Source organism: Tasmannia lanceolata, unplaced genomic scaffold (genome assembly GCF_043159265.1).
Source record: "Tasmannia lanceolata isolate RefF3 unplaced genomic scaffold, GAP_Taslan_0.1 ptg000020l, whole genome shotgun sequence".
Lineage (NCBI taxonomy): Eukaryota > Viridiplantae > Streptophyta > Magnoliopsida > Canellales > Winteraceae > Tasmannia > Tasmannia lanceolata.
The window spans coordinates 30,812,690-30,831,541 of NW_027518697.1; the positions used below are offsets into that span (position 1 = coordinate 30,812,690).

Genomic DNA, 18,852 nt, shown 5'->3' on the forward strand with positions numbered 1-18,852 from the left:
AGGTTTCTTTTACTCGATCTGTGGACCAGTTAGCTAACATATTTACAAAACCCTTGGCTATGTCAAAGTTGAATGATATTTGTAGCAAGCTAGGAATGTACAATATCTACATTCCAGCTTGAGGGGGAGTGTTGGATATAGTTGGATATATGTAATAAGCCTGAGGACATAGATGTAATTATGCTTCTCCATTATTAATAAATATATTAGTGAGGGGGAGATCATCTCTCTAACTCACTTTCTCTTCTCTAATTCTCTCTCAACAAACAAATATGGTGGAAGCGTCCACCGAATAGCTACTATAAATGTAACACGGATGGGGCAACAAAAGTTAATCCAAGAGAGAATATAAAAGTGGAGGGTCATAAGAAACCATCATGCAAAAGTCATTATGGCTTACTCTCTATATTATGAAAAGAGCAACAACATGGTGACCAAGGCAAGAGCACTCCTCGACGGACCATCATGCAAAAGTCATTATGGCTTACTCTCTATATTATGAAAAGAGCAACAACATGGTGACCAAGGCAAGAGCACTCCTCGACGGTCTTAGACTATGTGATACAAGTGGCTTGAAGAAACTTGATGTAGGACGGTTCCTAGAACATTCTAGACTTTTCTTGATTTCTAGCATTTTCTATTTGTTTGCCATAATTAGTTTCTAGGACATTCTAGGATATTCTAGGATATTCTTGCACTTTCTATTTTAAGAATTCTAACTTGGGTAGGAAGCAATGGTGTAGCGCCTATAAATATGAGGCAAGAGAGTTGTATTAGACATCTTGGATGGATTAAAATTATTTCTATTGCTTCTTTCCTTGTGGATTCAAGGTTTTCCTCTTGTGGATTCAAGAGTTTTTATCAAGAAGACGATGTTCTTCTTCTACCGGGTTGAAGACGGTGTTCTTCGCCCTTTCCGCACGCTTCCACCCACGTCAAAACTCATCGTAGAAAATGATGGCATGGTTTTATCATATCTAATCAAAGCAAAGGTAACTTTCCATGGTTAATCAAAAACCTGTGGGCTGAAATGCAAGCACTCCTTGTCTCCCTCTCCCCCCTCACAATCCACCAGTATTGTGAAGGACATAGTGGCAAATGAGCTAGCCAACTCGAGATGCTCCTCTCTTGAAAATCTCTACTACAGTTAGTGGACTCAGATGCCTAGATTGCCAAGAGGGGGGACAGGATCTAATGCTCAAGGGTTTGTAAACCTCCGCTCTAAGTAAAAGATGATTTAAAGGAAATTCTTTATTACCTCACTCTGTAATTTTAGCTATTCAACCCCTATTTTTAATGGTTAAGGAGCATAGATCTCTACTTGTAATTCCTTACACATTATCTATAAAATTCAACATCCGGCTTGCTCAAGGGTCGCATTCCGTTCCAGGTTGAACAAAGAGGTGTTGTCTTTTCTCAAAAGAATCTTTTCTCAAAAGAAAATTTTGACAGACCTCCTACATGAAACAAGAAGGCCAAGGGCAAGACCAGTTGATACTCTAATGGATTGATAGGATGCAGTTGAAAGAACGGGATAGGTAGTTTTTAGAGAGGAGACAGGTATTGGAAACCCCCAGGACTTACCTGGGTTTCCATTGTTTGTTTAGGGGTAAAAATGGATGATAAAAATAAAAAGACGAGAAAAAACAAAACAAATCTTTAAATGACATTCTCGTGTCCTTGTCCCCTTTACGGTCTGCTACACTGCACCCTTCAGTTTCTTCTCCGTTTGGGCGGAGGGGGCAGAGCGGAGGGGCTGCGCTGGGCTGAGAGAGAGAGAGAGAGAGAGTACCTGCGAAAGAACCCCATTTTTAGGTTCCTTCTCAGGGGAGCTGCAGGAATGCCACATCACCCGACAGCCCCCCATCATCCCGATGATTTATGGAAGGTTTCCCGCTTTCGTGGCGCCTCAAAATACCTAAAGCCACACATTGGATGCCTGGTTTTTGGCACCCAAACTAATGGAATCCGATGTGTGTTTGGACTTTGAACATTAAATACATTTGTGATTTTGGAGACAAATATAGACAGGTGGATGGGAATCTAATATAATTGAATGTTATTAGGCAAGATATCTCCTTCGTTGTGGAACTTGTGAGTCCATTTACGGAGAATCCCAAACAGAATCATAGGAAAGCAGTGTCAGAATTTCAAGGTATCTAAAGAGTGCTCCTAGTAAAGAACTTGTGTATCGTCCACAAAAAAATATGAGAATATTGGCTATTCAGATGCATAGTGGGCAAGTTCAGCTGACAGACAATTGCCTTGGTCTGGTTAGTCAGAAGAGTAAGAAATAGACTGTGATAGCTAGATCTACTGAAGAAGCTCAACATAGAGCTATGGCACATACCGCATGTGAGCTGATGTGGTTGAAGACTCTTATGCAAGAGTTTGGGTTTACAATGGAGAAACTCATGGCTATGTTGTGTGATAACCAAGCAGTTACTTACATTTCCAGTAATCAAGTTTTCCATGAGAGGACCAAACTTATCAGAGTGGATATCCACTTTCTCAGAAATGCAATTACGAACAAGAAGATATGAACTCCAATTGTGAAGTCTGAAAATCAGTTGAGTGATATTTTCACCTGAGGCTCTTGTTCATAGTCAGTTCTATGCATTCCAAGCTGGGCATGGGCGATATATACGCTTCAGCTTGAGAGGAATTGTTCTAGTAGATTACTGAAGTGGGGCCAAGTATAGAGCCCACACTTCTCTTAGATTTATTATGTACTGATGGGCCCTATTCTTATGTTGTCATTTATGAGTCGCATGCTTGCAAGATTGGGGAAGAAGTAAATATATAATGTTTTTTTTTGGATTTTCTAGGGGTACTTTGAATTTCACAGATTCTCTAGTCTCACATTCTCTTCTTTCTTATCCCTGTCTTCAATGTCATTTTTAACAATGTGAACTACTCACATTATAGTATTGTTTTCTCCCTCTTTGGACTAAAAACAAAATTATAAGCTTCCCAGCAGACAATCATATGCATATAAGCCAACAAGGAGATTCTTGAATTTAGTTACAATTCAATGAGAATGTGGTACATAAGGTAATCTTAATAACAACTACAAAGAAATGAAGAGATGAATATAGAAAAAATAAATTTATTAATTTATCTGATGGGAGAAGGATACAAAATTTATAGTGATTTTAGCATCGTCTATACAAACTAAACTGCAGAAGGCATTCAAAAAAAGTACCTGATTAGCATATGTTCGTTGGAAGGGACTCTTATCTGCATTTAGCTGGAAAAAAAGACTTTATCAAATTTAATGAAAATAATGAATTCCAAAACATAAACCCAAAATTATAAAGAGTTGGAACAACAAATCATGACTAAGACTATAGAATCTTTTTTAGTCAAACAAAGTTAAAAGCTCAAAATATGCAATAGCACTCTAATTTTTTTATTTTTTTTTTTATAGTTACAATAGCACTGTAATGAAAATCACAAGTTTCTATGTATCGAGTCAGTTGAAAAATCATAACATTACTAGCATTGTATTTATCTTCACAACCAGAAATTTGAGAACTAGTTCTTGCCTACCATTAATTCATTACCTTTAGTCAAACAGAAATAACATTAGTAGCTCGCAACTAAATAATCACAATGAAGACCATGAAGCAAGAGTTGCACATATTAAATTACTATACAGAAATTGTAACATTAACCAAAATACACAACTGATCATTTAATAAATAATATAAAATTTATGAGAAAAACTCAAATAGGTCGAAGGGGGCTCGTCTGTAACAGTGTAACAAATGTAATACATGCAAAGAAATCCATTCCAATGGTGATATTGTCCATAAAAAGTTTTAACTTGAACTACTATGACTAGTACCCATAGAATGACTTGTACTCTCAACACCAATAGAAGCATTTCTATCTCCATTATCACCATCACAACATGTGGGTGCATTTATTAGCTTCTTTCTTTTCCACATCATTCCAAGGTGTAAATGCCAGCTTCGGTATGCATGTCGGTCACCATAAAAATGGAAGAATGCAGATTTCAGTTGGATATATCGGTGGAAAGATTGTAAAATTGCAAGAATGAATGGAAACATAGGTGAACGATGAAAATTGAATACGAAACATCAATACATGCTAGAATAAGCACAAATAAACACTTTGAAACCATTGCATAGCAAGGCAAACCCTCTTTAATGATTGAACCACATTGAACATCTGGTGACAATACGTTGTCACACATGTCCACAACCGTAAGATTAATGCTAAGCTCAAAATGTATACAACCACATAAATGTAGGATACTACTCTTTAAAAAAAATCCACAAAAATAGGTCCAATATAATCATGGTTTTAAATTTTGACCGCAGCCGACACAAAATTAATGGAATGCTTCCTTTTCTATCCCCACAAAAAAGAAATCTCAGTGGATTTGTTTCACTTCACTATTTCGATCGAAACTACGGAAATTTCATTGAAATTACCAAAATTTGGCCAAAATGATCAGAATGACAAAAAAGTAAAAAGATGTTCCGATTTACAAAAACTGTTTTTTTTTCTCAAAACAAAAAAAAAAAGCCCTAATATGCTATAAATAGGAAAAAGAAAACCCTACAAACTGCTTTTTCATGACATGTTTTCTAGAAAACTCTATATTGGAAAATCCTAAAAAGCTTGCAATTTTTCCATAAAACGTGTTTCTTTGATTTTTCAACCTTTGATGTGTTGCATTTATAGATAAATTGATATTCAGATGTAAATGGTGCAAGTAGAGGTTGTTTGAAATTTCGGCCAAGATATTTTGTTTTGGCCAAAGTATTTCGATTTTGGCTGCTACCGAAACAAAATCCACTTGGATTTGGAAATATAAGATTCACCCAAATTTTTGGGATATCTTTTTTTTTGTTTGAAAATAAAAGCTATCCCAACGTTCTGTTTTCTTCAAAAAATTTGGGATTTCATTAATGTTCCGATCGATATATGCAAAACATGCAACTTTTAAGATTAAAAAAAGCAAAGTTTCTTTCAAAATGTCGACATTTCGATACAAATCGTTACGAAAATCAATGCCACTTGCAGAAAAGAGAAAAGCAACAAGATACCTTTAAGATATTTCCTTTCTTTTTAATGGTACCTTTAAGATATTTCTTAAGATGACAAAAACAAAAAAGAAAACCCAATGTTGAAGAATCTTCCTTGAAATTTGGTCTTGATTTCGTACCGAAATGTGTTCGTGATTTTATAAGATTTCGGCCGAAATTTTACACCGAAACCCAACTATTTTGATTTTGCTATGACCGAAACAAAAATTTAAAACCTTGAATATAATGACGAGTACAACATAAAGAAAATACAATGACCACCCACCTCCTCCCCACATGACTTTAACCCTATAGAAATACCACAGAGTTACGGGTCAGCACAAATCTATCAATTCTATCGCTGCATTAATGGGCACGTGCATCTCCTAACGAATCTGGTTTAGGATGAACTTGTAGTACTCCTACAACATGCTAACCACTCCCAAATGTGGTTACAAGTGAGCACCACATATGAAGATGAGGCATCCCCATGTGGATGTGTATATGAGCCATATGGCATCCCATGCCCATGTGACTCATTTTATGAGTGTCAATGTCATATGGGTGCGCATAGTCATAAACATAGTCATATGCGTTACAGGGTATTTTGGTATTTGTCTATGTATCTCTTCTCTTAGGTACATAGTTGTCAACCCGTGACTCGATTTCTTAATTTTATGACTCATGACTTGACTCGACTCGTGACTCGTAACAGTTTTTGAGAAGAAAAGAAATTTAGTTAAGAAAATATAATTATATATCAAAAGATGAATCATGTAAAAAATATAGCTCAATAGCACCTAGGTAAAGCACTAAGCCAAAACTATAAATAACCATAAGGTTGTAACTTGCATGCACAAAAATAATTAAGTTTTTATTGGAACTTAATCATGGGTAAAAACCCTTCCTTGCTTCAGATTTGTGTACACCCATGATTAATGGTATGGTTGGAAGGAGATTTGTGGTGGTTTAGACCAAGAACCCAAGATTATCCCAAACTGGGAGCCTCCCGCGCATGTTTTTTTAAGCTAAACTTTGACAGGTCTAGCATGGGGAACCCTGGTCCTGCCGGAATTGGGGGAGTCTTGAGGGATGAATTTGGAGCTATGAAATGGGCTTTTGAGGGTCCCATTGGAGTCGTAGATGCTAATGAAGCTGAAGTGCATGCTATCTACTAAGGAATAAGGTATCTTGAGAATGAAGATTTGAATAATGTAGTGGTAGGAGGAGACTCGCTCAATGCGATAAGGTGGCTTAGTGGGTCTCATTCCTTCCCTTAGAGATTTGCCTCTTTCTTCGATGAGAACCAAGATATGGTGGGGGATGCATCGATTTATTTCCATCATGTTAAGCGGTCAACTAATGGTATGGCGGATAGTTTAGCTAGAGATGGTGTCTCTAGGGAAAGAGTTGAGCTATTTGACTTCATTCCTCCTTGACCTTGCAGTGGGGCTTGTTCTTGTCTTTTATTTTCTTTTTGTCTCTTTATTTGCATAGACCTCCTCGGTCTTTTTCGCATATAATGCAATTACCTAACATTCAAAATAAAAAATAATTAAGTTCTAAATTCCAACTTCCAAGTTTTCAACCATCAAAACAAGAAAGGCCAGGCTCACCGACTCGACTTTGACTGGTAAGAGCCTTTTTTTTTTACTTGACTCGCAGTGACTCGTAAGAGTCATCAGACGACTCGTAAGAGTCTTCAGCAGAGGAGAGTCACCCATGCGACTCGACTCGACTCGAGAGTTGACTCGTACGACTCATAAGAGTTTGACAACTATGCTTGCGTGTGTGTATCATTTTACATGGGAGCTCCATTAAGGAAACTCCATCTTCTCTTCTCACCCCATGGTATCAGAGCAAATCTGATCCAACAAAAACAACACAAAAAAAGGAGAAAGGAAACGAAAAGAAACCCTCTCTCCCATCTCTCGCAAATCTCTCTCTTATCTCTCACAGGTCTCTCTCTCTCTCTCTCCCATCTCTCCTCATTATCTAACCCTAACCCGCCTCCGTCATAAAACCTCACAACCCCTACCTTATTGCCGTAAATCCTCTTTGTCGTAAACCCTAGATCCTTTTCCAAATCTTACACCCCAATAAACCTAATCCCTAATCCCATAACCCTCCATTCTTTAGATTATCCACCCAAACCCTAATCCCTCATCCCACACCCACAACCCTTTTGTAAATTCCCATATCCCCTTTGTCAATCCATCCCACCATTTTTCCATAATCCAAATCCTTTCTTGTTTTTCTAAATCCATAAATCCCTAAACTTATGACCCTTGTTGGGTTCTTTTCCATTCCCCCTAACCCATTTCTTTATGGTTTGGGCACCCCACTCCCTCCACTCCATCATAATCTTTGTCATCTCCTTCTCCGTAATAGTTGTCTTTTATGGATTTGTGTTGATATGAAAATTACAAGCCAACAGTTTGATGAAATGTCTGACAGAGGCATGGTGCCATGAAATTATTCTTTTTGCTGAAAGTTGAAGCCAACTGAAGTTCCAAGGATGGAATGCAGTGCTGTTGGCGACTCCGGGATGATGTAGTTGCGCCCTCTTGTTGGTGGTTCGTGTTGTTGGTTGGTTCCGTCCACGATTGGTGTTGTTGGTAGACTCACTTTGCGGGTCGTGTTTGTTGGTGTTGCAGAGCCGCATGATGTTGTCACCGGTTCAACATGGTGTGTGTAGTTGCATTCTATAGATTTACGCATTCGTTGTGCTTGTGGTAGTTTCCCTTACTATACTACTGGTTGTTGTTGTGGCTTGCTATACACATTGTCATGGCCAACTCTTTGTGTTTTATCGGAGCCGTGTGATGCTGCGTGGCATTCTAGTTGTCTGCCTTGTTGTTGTTGGTTGATCGTGTTGTGGTTGTCGATCGGTCGTAATTGGAGCTATCTCTCTTGTAGGTTGGTTGATTGTTGTGCGCCCTGTTGGTTGGTTGTTATTGTTGTTCTCTTGGAGGTGATTGTCGTTGTTTTGATCCCTGCCATAATGATCCTTTGATCAATGTTGTGGTGGGCTAGTTTTACATCGCCCCGTTGGTTTGATTGTTGGTTTCTTGCCTTTTTCGGGTTGATGTCACTCTTGTTCTATTGGAGACGTGTTTTACGACTACTTTCTACTTGTGATGCTTCGTCGTTATCTGTTATGTGCCTGTGACCCTTCACTATCAGTGGTTACGTCTACTGCCTCTATTGGGCTATGTGGTTTCTACCGGCCTCTTTTCCGCTGGCTCTCGCTTGATCTTTTCCGTATTGTGCTTGTCGTTGGTGTGGTTTGGTGTGCTTATTGTGGGGGATTTGTTGTTGTTCTACTGCTACGACGCCTCCCTTATGGCTCTCTCCTCGTGTTCAACTTCTATGGGCGTTCCTACTCAATCTGCAAGGACTGATCGTTCCTATTATGGCTGCTCTAGCGATAGTTCTAGGGGGAGGCTGTTGTTCTAGTGGTCGTGGCTCTCACCATTATACTAACTGTGTTCGGGATGGCCACTCTGTTGCCTTTTGTTATGATCTTTATCATGAGTTACGCCTCCATCGGACAACAGGGGCAGCTTCTGTTGCGACATCTGATGCTCTGCCCCTTTCTCCACTACTTATATTGCGCATGCCGGTAGTGCAACCTTCGCTCCGTCGGATAGCCCATCCTCTTGTTCTGTATGTTCCTATAAGACGTGGCTTATTAATTCCGGTACCTCCCATCATATGCTGGTGATTCTGGTATCCTTTCTGCCTTTCGACCTTTGTCGATCGTTCCTTCTGTTATTTTAGCAGATGGGACCGCCTCTCCTGTCTCTGGAGTTAGGGTCGCCTCGCTTTATCATCTGTCTGAAATGTTCCTCGTTTCCCGGTTAACTTACTTTTTGTTAGCTAGTTGACTAAGAATCTTTATTGCTTTCGTGTGTTTTTCAGATCTGACGACTGGGAGGACGATTGGTTTGGGCCGTGGGGTGAACGGCCTATATTATCTAAATCAGTCGATGCACACTGTTGCTCTACGTGCCTCGGTTGATGCATTTCAGTGACTATCATTTAGGGCATCCCTCTATCAATACGTTTAGGGCTGTGCATTTTTCAGTTTAAACCGAACTAACCGACCGAACCGAATTTGAATTTCAGTTTCAGTTCGATTAGTTTTGCAATCGGTTCGGTTCGGTTTCGGTTAAAAAAAAACTTTAAGAATCAGTTACGGTTTCGGTTTTAAGTAAATAGTAATTTGGTTAAACCGAGTAACTGAAGTTTATAGCCATACAACTTTTCAGTTATCGGTTATCGGTTATCGGTTGTCGGTTTACGTTTTATAAGTTACATATCTTATAAACCTTTGTTTTTTACTAGGGACAGCCCCCAGCTATTCAAAACTTTTGATTCAAAGAATCAAAGGGGTTGTCCCGAGTAAAAATGATATGAAAGAGTTTTACATATCTAAACTTCTTCCTTGTCTCTCTACTCTCTAATCTAAACTTCTAAACTCCAAATCGAAACTAGGGTTTCTAAGTTTCTCATTTTAACGAGGGACGAGGGTTTCTAAGTTTCTTCTTCCTTGGCTTAGAGCCTGAGACTCGAAAGTCGAAACCCAGGTTTCTTCTTCCTTGGCTGTCTGGCTGAGACTCGAGAGCCATCACTTGATTCACTAGGGTTTCTTCTTCCTTGTATGTGACTTGTGAGACTCGAAACTAGGGTTTCTTCTTCCTTGGCTGTGAGACTCGAAAGTCTAGGGTTTCTTCTTCCTTGGCTGCTCTGCCCTTCTCCGACTCTTGAAACTCGAAAGTGTATGTGATCTCTCTCTCTCTCTCTCCTCTCTTTTGCTGAAAATAAGTAAATACCAACCCCTTTTTGCCCATTGTTGCTGAAAATACCAAGTTAACAACCCGTTTTTGCCCTAAATCTCTCTTCTTTTTCATGGCATGGTCTCTGAAATTCTGAATAGTTTCAATTTTCTGCACGATAAATTTATATGAGATTTCAGCTCTAGTATTTTTTGTTATATATATAATTTTCCTACATGGGTTTCTTCTTTCTCTGTTTTCAATTCATAAGTGGGGGTTTTCCTAATAGGGTTTGGGTGTTCTCAGATAATCAGATTAGGGTTTTTTAAGTTAGGGTTTTTATCAGGGTCTCCAATTTGCAGGGTTTTCGATTAGGGTTTTTTTGTCCACAATTTATTAGATTAGAGTTTTCTTGATTACTGATTTGTGATCTCCATATTTGTTTACATAATTACATCTATTCTTCCTGGCTTAGTGGCTTCCTCTATTTATAGCTGTCGGCCCTCCGCGGCTCCACTCGTCGTCGCTCGGCGACCTCCATCTCTCATTCTCTCTAACCAGCCAAAGCCCAAAGGTATAAATGTATACTGATTTGTATTTTTTCTCTAATATTATGATTTAGATGATTTTTATGGTTTGTGGATTTGTGGGGATTTGGTTTTGGAGAATGCAGTGGGATTGTGGTTGTGGTGTTGTAGACTTGTAGACTTGTAGTTGTACTTGTGGATGACTGTTTGGAGATTTGTGTTTGTGACTTGTGAGTTGTGATTGCAAATTTTGGGTTGTTTGTGTCTGGAAATCTATGCAATTGGTGTTTGTATGTTGAAGTGTTGAAGAGGTTTGGGTTTTTGCCTATCTCAAAAGATCTAGGTTTTGTACTTTTGTAGTTTTGCGGTATGGTATTGGTATGGGCCGTATGGCTGTATGGGCTGAATGTACATGCATTTTGTGAATAGTGTTTGAATGTTTCATTGTTTGTTGAAGAGCCGAAGAGTCGAAGAGGGTTTGCTTGTTTGTTGAAGTTTGTTGAAGAGGGTTAGGGCATGAGCTGAACTAAATCGACATGGATTTTGTGAAGAGGTCAAGACGCCAAGAGGGTATTGTTTTAAATCTTGGTTTTGAATTGAGGAAGATTTGGGTTTTTTCTGACTTTCTGTCATGTGAATTTACATGGGTTTTGCACTGTTGCTTACGATTTTATTTTGTTCAATTTCTTCATCTGGTTTTCAAAAAACTTCTTCAATTTTCTTCATATGGTTTTATTTTATACAATTTTCTTTTTCTCCTTAGATGTGGCAAGAGCAGGAAGATGCTCCTAGTCGTAATGTTATCAGTACTGAGCAATCTTCGAAAACTTCTGAGACAAGGCAAACGGTTGCAAGCTCAAGAAAGAGAAAGTCAATGAAGTCAAGGTCAGATGTGTGGGAGCACTTTGCAAAATTTGTCACTGAGGAGGGTGAAACTAAGGGTAGGTGTAACTACTGCGAGAAGGAGTTATTTTCTGATCCACGGAGAAATGGAACAACCGCACTTAGGAATCACCTCTATTCATGCAAAAAGTTCCTAACCAATTTAAGTACAACGCAGACACAGTTGAATTACCCAAGGTTGCCAGAGCGGGAATCGAAAGCGGGAATTGAAGGCTCCCAGGGAAGAATCCTACTCAAGGTTGCCAGAGCGGGAATCGAAGGCTCCTAGGGAAGAATCCTGCTTCCTTGGAATTACCAACCCATCAAGGGTCAAGAGGGGGATGGTAGTGGCCAGGGCACCCTTACTAGTTCGAAGTTTGATCAAGAGGCTATTAGAAATGCCTTAGCTCGTATGGTCATTGTCGATAAGCTCCCGTTTAAGTTTGTGGAGAAGGAGGGGTTTAGACATTTGATGTCAGTTGCTTGTCCACGGTTCCATATTCCGTTACGTTCGACTGTTACAAGGGATTGCTTCCAATTCTTCGTAGATGAGAGATTGAAGTTGAAAAGGTTTTTTAAACACTCAAGTCAAAGGGTTTGTCTCACCACAGATACATGGTCTTCATTACAAAGGATTAACTACATGTGTCTCACGGCTTATTATATAGACAATTGAATGGCTTGGTACAAAGATCTCATGGTAGACTTCTTATCCCCATCTACCATCCTCAACACCTTGACAATGGGCTCCAATGTAATGATGACATACCTACAACCTAGAAGGAAGCTCTAGAAGTAATTTCCTCGACCCTCTTTCCCATTGCAGTTCTTCTCTTCTTGTAGTTAAAACAATCCTCAGACCAGCTTCAAAACGATGTCTGTATTGGTACTTTGGATCAGATAACAGAAAGAACATACAGTTTATTAGTATATTCATATTGTAAACCAGCGCCTAAGAGGCAATATAATCAAATTAACTAAACGTATTATTATTAGTCACATGGCGGTGAAGAAGCATATTCATCCATCTATCATTGATGATCTCATGGTAGCCCTGATAAAATTGAGGAGCGGCAGCTATTACCACCTCAAATCAATTGAATGGCTTGGTACAAAGATCTCATGGAAGACTTCTTATCCCTATCTATCTTCCTCAACACCTTGACAATGGGCTCTAATTTAGTGATGACCATGGTTTTAAATTTCGGTGGGGACCGAAACTAAAATTTTCCGAAATTTCATTTTTCGCCATTTACCGGATAAATGCCATTATTTATTTATTTTTAAAAGTGTTATAAATTTCGGCAGAAATTCCAGAATTTCGGTCCGAAATTTTGGAAATTTGGTCCTGAATTTCGAACCAAATTACGAAATTTCGGATTTCGCCAAAATTTTGGATTTCGCGGAAATTTCGGTTTTTGGTGGGGTCCGAAACGGTTACCGAAACCGAAATTTTAAACCATAGTGATGACATACCTGCAACCTAGAAGGAAGCTCTAGAACTAATCACCTAGACCGTCTTTCCCGTTGCAGTTCTTCTTTCCCTATAGTTAAAACAATCCTCAGACAAGAATAATTGCATCAAACCAACCTTCTTCACGAAGATACTCTTGTGTCAAGAGATCAATCAAGACATAAGTGCCCCTCAGACATCGGTATCGGGGTCACGGAGGAGAGAAGTACCCATTATAACGCACTGCCATTTTCCCCCACGGCGTGCTACCATTGACTTTTTAGGTCGCGTCCTCACGTTGGAGGGCAACATAGCTGCTAGCAAATTTAGTTAGCCTATGGAGAACCAAGTCTCGTTAACATATGTCCCTCATCATGGCCAGTATGTACACATGGTTCCATAAAAGTTAGTCACTTACCTGGCATCATCAACTAACCTCTTTACTTGCACATTCTTCCCAATGTCCTTACGGATAGATGCAGAGTGGGCACACAGGGTCCAGAAGATGTTTAAGTTGGGGGAAGCCATAATCATTTTCTCTACCTTTCTTGCAGTAGCAATTTGAACAATCTTCTTATTCCATAGCTCTTTAATCATCTCAACCATGGGCTTGGGAAGAATGTGCAAGCAAAAACAATCCAGTCCATGGGAAAATTTTAGTTCATAATCTCATAGGGAGTGGTGGTCATCACTCCTGGCCAAAACAATCCAGTCACATCAATGAAATTTTGCAGGTATGACCCTTTGTAGCATTGGTTGTGATGTCGTTGAAGAATGAACTTTGAAAATGTCTACCCAACCATCTCCCTTGCATTCACCCACATCCCACAAAGTGACTTATGTTTTCCCCGTGTATAAGCCACGGGTCATTGGAAAGAGTGGGCTCCATTAGACTACCTGCACATGTCAACCTCGGCTGCGAATATGGATGCCTCGGACTTCCTCCCATTCCCCCCCCCCCCCCCCCCTCCCCACCCCACCAAACCCAACCTATGTCAACCCCAACCCAATTCGAGTATGGACGAGTCGAAATCTAGCCTGGAGGAATTATGCCTCCCCGTCTCATCCTATCATGGTCAGAAGCCATAGACACTCTTTTGACCCTCCTATGCTCCATCCTCTGTCCGTCTGTCTATACACCAAATAGATAAACAATACCGCTGATGCATTCATTTGCATCAAAGATTCTTTCTAGCAGAGTATCCAAGAAGTCAGCATTCTTCCTCACTTTCTCATGTGTATCCTCTTTGTACCCCTTCAATGAATCTGAGATGGCTTGCCTAATCTCCCCAGGGAAAGTTGAGCACATTTGCACATTCTCCACCTACAAGACGTTGTTTCGATAAGGTAACACCACCACTGGCCATCTTCTTCTCACAATAATTGCACATAATCAATATGCTTATTGCCATTAATAGGCACGCCCTGTTATCAACCAATATCATGATCGTCCATATACCTATCTCGATTTCAACAATGTAGCAGAATAGTGATAATTAATTAATTAAGGTTCTGAAAAAAAATAACATAAAGGACGACTCTCCAATAAAAATAAACGTAAATTATTTAATAGTTATAAATAAATTTGCATCTATTAAGTATTTAATGGTTAAAGAAGAATTTGAATGAATAAGACATTTAATAGTTCTAAAGAAATTTATCTATACGGCATTCATAGTTAAATAAACTTTATATTTATGAGGTTTTAAATATCCTTGAGATCCACCCAAGTTTTCCCATTGTGTATTGCATAACCGTATGTATATATTTAACAATAGCCAAAGGAAACATGCATGTATAAGGTATTTAATTGCAAAAAAGAAATTCGCGGGTGGCTAGAGTGAGAAAAGGTGGGGTTGATCTCAGCCAAAGAAGAGAATGAATGAACGCAGAATGAAAGAAAAGGGAACGATGAGGGAGGACTAATGCTCTATGAAAGAGAGAAGAGGATAAAGAGAGAGAAAGGGAGCGAGAAAGGAGTGAAAGAAAGAAGAGAAAGAGAAGAGGGATGATGCTCCCTAACCGTGAGGTGAAAGAAAGGGAGAACAGAGCGAGACAGGTGCAGGTCCCCATAGCCATGAGATGGAAGAGGGGAGGAGAATTGAGAGAAAAGAGAGGGTTAAGAGGAAGAAAAGGAGGCAACGGGTGGTTGCCAACTGCTCACAGCCGTGAGGGTGAGGGAAGGAGAAGAAGTGGCAAGCATGATTTCAATTTTCCATCGAACAGACACGAAACGGCCGAAATGTTTCAGTTTCCATCCATATCAAAATCGAAACGCTTAGCGGAACCAAAATCTTAAGTGTATTGGTATACTATACTAACAGTACGTGTTACGAAATTATACTTATTTGAATTGCATGTGAAATGTGGTGTAAGTATTATGTATGATTTTTTTAATGGTAATGTATTATGTATAAATATTGATATGAATTACATGTGATATATGATATGTACTAAATAATCAGACTTGCGCGACAGTGCATGCCAGTAGGTATTCGATGTTATTAAATTTTTATAAATTTAAGACCTTGGCTTATGTAACGGTTTCTAAGTGTGTATTTGTTCTTCTTCTAGCATTTCCTAAAGTTTCATCATAAAACTCAATCATGTGCATCTTTCCATACGTTTTCGAAATTTTCACTGAAATTTTCAACCAAAACCGAGAGTTTTTGTTTTTTGTGGCGACTGAAAGAGGAGGAGAAAGAGGTAAATAGATGAGTGAAAAAAAACAAGGATAGGAGGACAAGGGGAGTCAACTTCAGGCTATTGTGAGGGAAAAGGAAGAAGAGGGGAGAAGGGGAAGGAAAAGGTGTGGCTCCCAAGAGTGGGTTAGTAATCTCTTCAAATTGATGCAAGTTAGAGTGAAAAGGGAAGGTCTTTAGGGTTTTATTTGAGGGGAGATTAGATAAAGTGGTGGACGATATGGGTTTGGCCATAACGACAGCAAATTGGATAAAAGATGGAGGTTAGGAGTTTACGTGATGGGCTATGGTGGAAGCCCTATAGTTTTAAAAGGCTTTTAAGTGAGTTTAGGTTGGGGTTAGAGGACTGGGTCTGGGTAATATGTCAATAAAGTGGATTATAGTTTAATGTAAACATTTCTTACATCTAGAACTAATAAAATATGAATTAAGCACTAAATAAAACCTAATAAAGATAAAGAAAACAAGTCCATATATCTACTGTAAAACTAATACTAAATTTCATCAAAAAAGATGGAAACACCCATATTGGAAATTTCTATAATAAAGGAAGAACTTGTGTAGCATTATTAAAGGAGGAATGCTAAGCTCACAGGAGCCCTTGCCAAAAAAGGGTACAAGGCTCTCCCATTGGTCAATTTCCATTTATGACAGTTATGATCGTAATTTTCTGTGCCATCATAAATGGAAATTGACCAATGGGACAGCCCTTGTACCTTTTTTTGTCAAGGGCTCCTGTGAGTTTAGCATTCCTCTTATTAAAGACATGCAAACTGGAAAAAAAATTAGGGTTTAAGAGTCATTGAGAACCAAAGGAAGATAAACATTTTGTTCACATCAAATCCTTTTTTTTCATCCATCTTATTCACATCAAATCTCTTCTTCTTTTTTTGTTCACATCAAATCTTGATAAAAATAAACACCAATAGATTCCTAAATTCCAATCATTAAAAGCGGTCTAGATTCCATTTCATAAAAATAAAAAATAGAAGTAAGCATTATTTCTATAATTCCAAGATATCGCGTTATCACCATAACTAACCCTTGTCAATTAAAAGTTGAATACAAGATTTAAAGGCAAGGGTTGTGGATATAACATGATAAGATAATAGCGAGAAAACGAACAATCGAGACAGAGAGAGAGAGAGAGAGGAGACTCACGTCTTTGAATTGAACGAGGCCGAGGTCTCCGAGGTATGAAACGGTCTGATGAGCAGACTCCATTGGGATAATGAGTTGTACCAGTTGCATCGGCTCGGACCGTAATAGATCCATTGACGGACAGCACGCGCCCGACCCCATTTTCGCTCTCTATTTCTCTCCTTGCCTCTCTGTGTGTTTTGCAAAACCCTCTCTGATCGGGGTTGTTTTTTTTTTTTTTTCACAAAATCCCAAATAGCCAGATCCCTTTGTTCCTCTCTATGTGAGAGATAACTTACCCTCAAACGAGACTGGCTCTTTTTCTCATCCAATAACCACAGCCCCACAATGCGTCTCACTCGTCTGGGACCCATATATTATGGTGTGGATTCCACATGGTAAGCACGTGTGCTATCTCGACCATCCATCCAGCAGCTTTTACTTTGGACGGTTGCGTGTTGAACAGCCAACCAATCAAAGGACCTTTAGATGTTCAGTACGATTTCTCTCTCCGACTTGAATAGTTTGTGGGGCCCAATAATTGATTTGTTTATCTTTGAACAAGTAGGCCCCACTCATACACATCCTCACAAGATCTTATATTATGGCCCACACCATAGGATGATCCAAACCGTAGCTTTGATGGGCCACGATGTACCAAAAATCATTTCCATAGAATGATCCTAGCCCTCCATATATAGAGAAATTGCATAGGGAGATGATTTTTTTCTCCCCCTTTAGGATCATGTGCCCCCCTTTTAAAGTGAATTGTGGCAGAATATAACCCTTTTTTATGTCAAATCTATAACCCTTTTTTATGTCAAATCATGTTAAGAGTGGGGCGCATGATCCTACACGGGGTGAAAAAAATCATCTCCCATTGCATATTATGGAAACCTCTATAGATAAGAGGGTTGGGATCATCCAATGAATATGATTTTTGGGGGCACGTGTTGGAAGGGTTGTAACCCACGGGTGAAATCACTACGCGCAACGGAACTACAAATCGTGTAGAACAAAAAATTTATCGTCAATTTCGCCCTTAAACCCAAGATCCTAGGGTCTATATGATCTGATGGTGATTTAAATAAAACAAAAGGTTAGAATTATACCTTTTTGGCTATCCGCAGTAATAGCATCTGCTTGATCTACTCCGCGGACCCGCAAGCTAAACCGATTATTCCTTCAAGTTCGCGAAGGAAAACTGTTAGAAAAATCCATATCTTAAGAAGCCCAAAATTATGGTTCTTAAGATTGTTGGATAAAATGGACGGATCAGATTTCTGCATATCTTATAAACAAATAATGAAGGAATGATATATGGCTTAGTTGAACCCAAAACAGAAAGTCGAAGTCAAAACAAGTTATTCGAAACCAAAACAAGTTACTTGAACCGAAAATATGTTTACTCGAGCTCAAAGAAGTGCAACTCGAAGAGAAAAATCCCTGTACTGTAAATCAAATCATAATTGAAATAAAACATGGAAAAACATATTGCACTTATCTCTTTTGATGAAAACCGTTTGGAAAAAATTAGATTCGAAGAGAGAAGGCTAAGTCGTACCACATGGTCACTCTCCTTAAGAATTGTATCCCCCCTACCGGTGCAACCGGGATCCGCAAACCGACACTCTAAGATAAAACAGCCAAATATGGCTCCAGTCCACGTGCACTCACTGACTGATCCACACCTTAGAAGTTTGAACTATGCTCAGACACGGAAGGAACGGATGGAAGGACCCTTTTTCTGTATAAATATTTGTCTTTTTTCTGCTGGCAAAGGCCACCCCAAAACGTCTTTCCAGATTCCTTGATCTCTACCCAAAATGTGTTCTCTTCTCCCTTTTGTAGACACCAAAGTGTATGTTGGAAAGAGCCACCATTTATGGGCATGACCATTGAGAAAAGCCACCAGTAAGAGCCTTGAACGTTTATCTTCCAACAATCACCACAATTGTAACCTAAGGAGATAAAACGGTTTTTCAACTTTAATAGGTGTTATTAGCACAACCGTTTGAGTGCAAAAAAAAAATGTTTAGCAATTGATAGGGATCTCTACCCAACATGTGTGTGTTTTTACACATTGACTTGTGTAGTTGTGTTCATATAAAACTCAAGGATCCAACAAATTCTAAAGCCCCTTGAAGGCCCAAGCCTTTCTCCAACTCTCCATCTTATATGGATGTGAAGCAGTTTCTTCCAAAGTAATGTGGGACTATTAATTTGTCTTTGGTTTAGAGAACACAACAAGCACACGCACTCCAAGGTTTTAGGTTCAGGTCCCAAAAAAAGCACCCAAAAGTCACT

At 39.1% G+C, this 18,852-nt stretch overlaps 1 protein-coding gene across 1 annotated transcript in view; it reads right to left on the bottom strand.

The window, feature by feature from the left end:
- Positions 1-16,872, bottom strand: part of LOC143854138 (V-type proton ATPase subunit a2-like) — an 89,710-nt gene extending 72,838 nt beyond the window's left edge. Inside the window, exons 1-2 of the mRNA XM_077363944.1 lie at positions 16,567-16,872; positions 3,206-3,250 (exon numbers count right to left, since the gene is read on the bottom strand). Coding sequence (XP_077220059.1) covers positions 3,206-3,250; positions 16,567-16,707 — 186 coding nt within the window. The 5' untranslated portion in view covers positions 16,708-16,872. The remainder of the gene's footprint in view (positions 1-3,205; positions 3,251-16,566) is intronic.
- Between the last annotated feature and the right edge of the window lie 1,980 nt (positions 16,873-18,852).